The sequence below is a fragment of the Lactuca saligna genome, chromosome 4 (genome assembly GCF_052625555.1).
Source record: "Lactuca saligna cultivar CGN05327 chromosome 4, ASM5262555v1, whole genome shotgun sequence".
NCBI lineage: Eukaryota > Viridiplantae > Streptophyta > Magnoliopsida > Asterales > Asteraceae > Lactuca > Lactuca saligna.
Window position 1 is genome coordinate 27152660 of NC_136420.1, and position 7556 is coordinate 27160215.

General features: G+C 31.6%; 1 protein-coding gene across 1 annotated transcript; it reads right to left on the reverse strand.

Annotated features, from left to right (window-relative positions):
* Positions 1 to 6411, reverse strand: LOC145039406 (succinate dehydrogenase [ubiquinone] iron-sulfur subunit 3, mitochondrial-like). The gene is made up of 5 exons (XM_078987471.1): positions 6075 to 6411; positions 1036 to 1322; positions 724 to 962; positions 431 to 640; positions 1 to 335 (listed from the first exon to the last, which is right to left on the reverse strand). The coding sequence occupies exons 1-5, from the start codon at positions 6409 to 6411 to the stop codon at positions 143 to 145; spliced, it is 1266 nt and encodes a 421-aa protein (XP_078843597.1). The 3' UTR covers positions 1 to 142.
* Positions 6412 to 7556: the final 1145 nt, after the last annotated feature.

The following is a 7556-nucleotide window of genomic DNA, read 5'->3' on the forward strand; positions in this document are numbered from 1 at the left end:
TGCACTAATTAAAGATACATGGCAGTGATTATTTTGAATGAATTAACCAACACTCTGTCCATACACAACTACACATGGCTATCAAATACATTCCAATTGTCTCGCATCAAAACAACTAAAATCCCACATTCATGTCGCAAGGTCATATTTTAGTCTCTGCTATACTCGCAGAAAATCGATTCCCAGACTTCATAGCCTCCATTTGACGAATAGCAAGCGCAGGATTCAAGCTTTTAGGACATGTCGCTGTACAATTCTTTATAATTCTACATCTGTACAGCCTTTTGTCATTCTCCGTCAACGCCTCCAATCTCTCCTCCGTGTAGTCATCGCGACTATGTTCAACAAAACAAAACAAAATCTCAGATCAAGAAGATCATCAATCAAACGGCTTAAATTGTGTGCATGCATGCATGCCCTAAATCATCACCTGTCGGAGATCCAACGGTGAGCGTGTAGCAACGCCGCAGGTCCGTCAAACTCCTCCGGGTTCCACCAGTAAGACGGACAAGACGTGCTACAACAAGCACACAGTATGCACTCGTATAACCCATCAAGTTTCTTTCTTTGTGTTGGTGTTTGTCTGTATTCTCTTCCATCTGGTGGAGGCTTCTTCGTCTTCAACCATGGCTCAATCGACCTATGTACAATTTCAACCTTTTATACCAGCCAACACAATCATCGTCTCTATATATATGAACATGTACAAAAGGATTATCTTACTTGTACTGGTGATAGAAGTTGGTGAGATCGACAACCAGATCTTTGATGACATACATGTGTGGTAAAGGAGTGATATATGTAGCTTTACTGGTGTCTGTATCGATTGGCTTAAGGCATGCGACTGTGTTGGTTCCATCGATGTTCATGGCACAAGAACCACATATTCCTTCTCTGCATGACCTTCTGTAACTCAATGTTGAATCATCTTCTGATTTTATCTTCTGTAGTGCGTCCAAAACCTATACAGCAAATGAATCAAATGTCAACTTGATTGATCCTGTTAAGGTGAAACTACGATCGATATATATATACCATGGGGCCACATGTGGTGAGATCGAGGAAGTAGGATTGGAGGAAGGGTTTTTGGGAGGGGTGATCGGGGTTCCATCTGTAGATTTTGAACTCTTTTTTGAGAGTTTTGATGTTGTCTTTTAGGGTTTGATGAGATTCGGCTGCTGCTTGAGCATGGTCTTGACCAACCGGGTGGCCTTCAAGAACTCCGAACCTCTGCTGCTTTCGGTTCACCAGACCACCCACCACCTTCTTGTATCCTTCCGTCAACCACTTCCGGCCGGTGCTCTTCAACCCCATTGCCCTCTCTAATTACACACAGTTGACAGCAAGGAGTGGGGGCTTTTGAATGGCTTTCGTGGCGTTTATGAATTGACACGTGGAGGATATACGGTGACACGTGTATTGCTGACTTTTAATTTCAGAGTTAGGAGTTAGGACTCTTTCAATTCTGGAGCCCCTTAAAATAGACGATTTAAGACCGGTTCAATAGTCATCCATATCGCATATACGATCCATATAATTTTATTATTATTTTATACAGTGCTATAAAATTCAATAAAATGTTATAAAATATAAATAATAGTAAATATTTAAAAACTAAAAACTATCCGTTGAACTTCAAATTCATTAAATATTAACATGATATCTTACAATGATAGAGTTTCATCCATTGAATGATATATGGATTTATCATATCATTCAACTCTCACATTGAACTCATAATTGTGGAAGATCTTAGGAGTTAGACGGTTTAGTTTAGTGGTACGGAGCCGGTTTTCATTTTCAAAAATACAGAGCTCTAAATCGCTCTTGGCCTAACTTTCAATTGCTATAAATCAGTTCAAATCAATCCCTAATATTATTAGTTATAAATTAAATTAACATATTAAAATAACTAATTATAAGTTAATGTAAAGTAGTAACTTAGGTTTGGTTTTACTATAAATTAATCCAAAATTATTAGAAATTATTTTAAAAGAAAAATATCAAATTTATTGATTCTTCAACACAGAGTTGGTCCTAACTTATTTGGGTACGAGGCATAAAAACTAGAGATGAGCACATGGACCGGGGAACCGACCGGAACCGGTACCGGAATCGGAATCGATCGGACTGGGATGTTATTTTTGTGGATTTTTGGAACTGAAAACTGGTAGGAACCGAAACCGATATAACTGGAACCGGTAGAACCGGCAAAAAACGGTAGAACCGGAACCGTATGATGCTATTTTTCAAGGACCGATTCCAACATTTGAAGACACGACAAGAACCGGTAAGAATCAGGAACCGGTAGAACCGTCGGATCGGTTTGGTTCTTGATTTTGGCCGAAGCCGGTTTCCGGATCCGATCCGATTCCAGCCGGTTCGATCCTTTTGCTCATCCCTAATAAAAACACAAAGGGCCCCTCAATATAACAAAACCTCATATGACCTTTAATTTTGAGCTAAATTTAATATTATATCTTTGTTAATATACGAATAAGGTATGTGTGTTTTTGAGAACTAGACTATAATTTTTATAATAATAATTTTTTGAGTTTATAATGATTCGTAAATTTAATTTGAATATATATATATATATATATATATATATATATATATATATATATATATATATATATATATATATATATATTAAAGTTCTCAGGAAAAGGAATAGTAAACTTATAATTTTTTGGTAGAATTGGAATCCTGCACTTTGCTCCTCATTCTTTACCTATTTTGATACTGTTGGTTATTACAATCAATATTTTTACACTTTTTAGGAACCTTTTAATAATTAAAATTTGACCACAAAACTTTAACGGTTTGACAACTTTGATCCCTTTTCTAAAAATTTGTTAATTCCTATCACTTTAATTATTTAGCCGTTTTGACACTTCTGATCCTTGCAGTCAAAACTTTTACATTTTTTCATAAAAACATGAAAAAAACGGTCCCGGGCAAAGTTCGGACTTTTTATTGTTGCACTTTCTACGTATGTCATATTTATCGATTCGGAAACAACATTGAAAGCTTCTGGCCCCCGCGTAGCGGGGGTAACCTTTCTAGTTGTATATTAGTTTTGTTATGCATTATTAAGATGTAAGGTTTTTAAGGTTTTTTAGGCAGACTAATAAACTATTATTTTTTTTTTCATAAGAAATGGATTTATATATAAACAAATTCCAACAAATTTAACTTAAATATTGCAAAAAATTGTTAATGCTTAGATTTGAACCTTTATCAATTTTATAAACACAAAATCTCTAACTATCTGACATGTAACATCCCAAAAATACAGTCCAAAAATTTAGTTTTTAATTAAAATCATTAATAAAACCATAATACAATCCAAAAATTTAGTTATATAATCAATCACATATGATTTATAACTGTGTTTCAAACAAAGGATTTCATATACTTCAAACTGTATTTCAAACAAAGGATTTCATTTACTTTAAATTGTGTTATCAAACAAACTACTTTTAAATTGTTTATAAACTGACATCAAGTCATTATTATTTATTGTTTAAAACTCTTTAAATGAATTACAAAACCTCTTTTAAACTTATATATTGTCAAAAGCATGTCTATATATGTATAGTTATATAAATAATGTTTAAAGGACTTAGGCCCTATTTGATATGGCATCTGACTGAGTCAGGTCAGACATTTTTGCTGACTCGGTCAGACAAAAGGTGTTTGATAGACAAAATCTTGGCGTCTGACTCGAAAAGCAATGTCTAACCGAGAAAGAAGTTGGGAGTTGGCTGACTGAGAAAGAAAACAAGGCTTTCCAATAGTACCCTTGACTTGGATAAAAATTCGCAACTAATGAAGGCTACAAGAATAGAACTTGGATCTCCCTTGTAGAAGCAATGGTGTTTACCTGGATCTCCCTTGTAGAAGCAATGGTGTTTACCAGCAAGCTGAAGGGTTTTTTATGTTTTATCTTTAAAATAATATATTTAATGTCTATTATGGTGGAGGTTTTTGTATAAATTATTATTATTATTATTATTATTATTATTATTATTATTATTATTATTATTATTATTATTATTATTATTATTATTATTATTATTATTATTATTAATGTCTATTATTATTATTATTATTATTATTATTATTATTATTATTATTATAATATTGCATAGAAACGTGTATAGCATCAGGGTAAAATGGTCATTTTACACCAGTCAGCACATTCGGTCAGGTTTTCAATCAAACAACATGATTTCTTACTCAGTCAGAATTTCTTACTCAGACAGACCTTTCTCAGTCAACACTTTCTCAGTCAGCAACTATCAAACGGGGCCTTAGAACTGCTAACTCACTTTATTTCCTTTTCCTTGTTTGGATGTGGACTTAGGGTATCGGTTAATTATCCGAAGGTCGTCTAAATATTAGATATATATTATATATATACATATGTAGATATAAAAGTACTATAAATCAGTTTAGTACCTTTAGGTAGTAAAGGTATACATTCAGTCATTTATTCAATTACAGAAATCACTAGTAAATTATAATAGGTATAGTTTAGGATAACATTATCATATACAAATACTATAACAAAGAATACTATAACAGAGAATACTATAACATAGCATATTATACAGAGAACACTATACAAAGAATACTATACATAGAACACTATTACTATAACAAGTATACTATAACAAGGTTCAGAAATAACATAATGTGAGACACTACTTCATAACACAGCAACCATTTTGTTATGTCATGTTTTGTAACCAAAATCTCCTGGAGGGAGAACGTGAGTTTGCGTATAGATCTATACTGGATCGACTATCCTACACCCTTGTTGTTCACTACAGTGAGATTTGCAGGTCTACGAGTGCCAAATGTCATTTCTTCTGACATCTTTCATCGTCGTGTTATAGTCAGTTTAGTATGGTAACAATCTTATCACATTTTGCCTTAATTAAACCATTGGTTTTAAGGTAGTTATTAATAGTTAACACAAATAATACTGCAGTACACATACACTTTCCCATTATATTCAAATTGTGATCTTCTCACATAAATGGTAATATAAAACTATATTTTGGTAATGATAGTCATATTTGGGAAAAGCATTCACTTTTACAGAGAAATAAACATACACAATAGTCGGGTCTTGGTAGAAAACTACTTTTTATACTAGTAGAAAATATAGGATTTTCTAGGAGTTTTCAAACATATACAAACATTTACATTATACATTTACAAACATTTTCATCGAACTTATACAAAACATTGACACTAAATACTTACGAACTCACCGGCTTAAATGTTGATCTACGCTTTCAAAATAACTTGTATTCTCAGGTCATCAGTAGACAGGTACCGATGGTAGGTTTTGAGAAGACGGAGCACAGTCAAGCAGGGCCGGCTCAACGAGTTTGGGGGCTCTAAGCGAACCAAAAATTTGGGGCCCTTTTGCATTTACTATATTTAATGTTATAAACCCTCCTCCTTTATCCGGGCTTGGGACCGGAAATAATAAACTAAAAAGTTTACAAATGGCGGAGTTAAAAAAAAAATTATGTATATGTTTTTTGTGAATATATTTTATGACGTAAAGTTAATTTTTCTAGCTTTTTTAGATGCAAATTCTTTAATGAAATTTTCATAATCAATTTCTTTTACTAACTGTTTTTCAATTGATAAAATTGCTAATCCATTTAATCTTTCTTGTGACATTGTAGATCTTAAATAATTTTTTAATAGTTTTAATTTAGAAAAACTTCTTTCGGCAGAGGCAACGGTTACAGGAATAATTAACATAATCCTATAGGCAACATATGCATTTGGAAAAGAACTAAACTTTTTAATGTAATTAAGTATATTAATAATTGTATCACGTTCTAAATGTACAATATGTCTTAATAGTTTTAGTTCATGAAATAAATCTAAACCATTAATATCTAAGCTATCATCATGCTTTAATGTTTTTTCAAGATTTAAATAATGTTTTTTTAAAGTATTTTCATCAAATGATTTTAATTTTTCTATACTAAATAGAAAACCAAAAATATTTTTGAACTCATTAAATTGCTCAAATCTACTTTTAAGTGAAGTAATGGCTTTATCTACTATATATAAAAAGTAATCAGTTTTAAATAACTGAATAGGAGTTTTAATAGTTTCATTAGCAACATTTTCATCATATCGTCTACTTCTTTGAATGATACGCTTTTCACGAAATTCTGGTTTTACATTCATTTCTAAAGCCAATTCTTTTGCATAATCTAAAGCCTTTTCAAATCCGTTTTCTCTATATTCTTCAAAGAAACACAAAAGTCCATTTAGTTGATCTGTAGCATCATCGATACACATATCATTTGATTGCAAGCTTTTACTAACAGTGTTAATAGCAAACAAAATATCATACCAAATAAACATTCCTAATAAAAATTCATAGTTTTCAAGTTCCTATGTAGCTAAACATTTAGCCTCACTTTTAATTTTTGGATCTCTACAATTTTTAGATAATTGTAAAAGTGCTTTTCTTAATTGTGGTGCTTGAAATCTAATTGCTTTTACACTTTCTACCCTACTTTCCCAACGAGTTTGCGATAATGATTTAAGTGTTAGGTTTGATATATTATCTTGTAATATTTTCCACCTTTCAGTTGATGAAGCAAATATCGAATATATACGTTGTATAACTCCAAAAAATTCACTAGCTTTTTCACACGAATTAGCCATATCACAAATTACTAAATTTAAACTATGACAACCACAAGGAGTGTAGAATGCTCTAGGGTTAATATCTAACAATCGTTTCTGTACACCTTGATGTTTTCCTTTCATATTTAAACCATTGTCATAACCATGACCCCTAACATCATTTATATCTAGTCCTATATTTTTAATATCATCAACTATAGCATCATATAATCCTTTACCGGTTGTATTATCTACAACTAAAAATCCTAGAAAGTACTCCTTAACTTCTATTGGAGTGGTTGAAAGATCTAAACATCGTAAGATAATTGACATTTGTTCCTTATGATTTGTATCACGAGTACAATCAAGTATTATTGAAAAGTATTTAGCCTCTTTTACTTTTTTAATAATTTTAGTTTTAACTTCTTCTCCTAATAAACTAATAAGTTCGTTTTGCATCTTGACTTGGTTCTGCTTCCTCTATTTTTTTAATAATACCGGGTCGGGTTCTTCTCCTACCCGTATCGATATTATGTCCAAGATAATGATTATGAATTTCTTTATCATTAATTCTCCTAATATGTTCTTGCATAATAAGATCAAATTCAGCAATCATTTCAATTATAGTTAAAAAAATTACCATTATTTTCTTCATAAATTTTTTCATTTGTTCCACGAAATGCTAAATTACATTTTCCTAAAGTTTTAACTACAACAATGATTCTTATTAACACGTTTTCCAATGATCTTTTTCTTTATTTATTTGTTCTTGGATTTGCTTGTCAATTGTTTTATTATTTGTTAATCTAGTTTGTAAGTCAATCCATGACCTCATATTAAGAATGTGTCCGTTACTTGCTTCATATCTTTTTAGTATA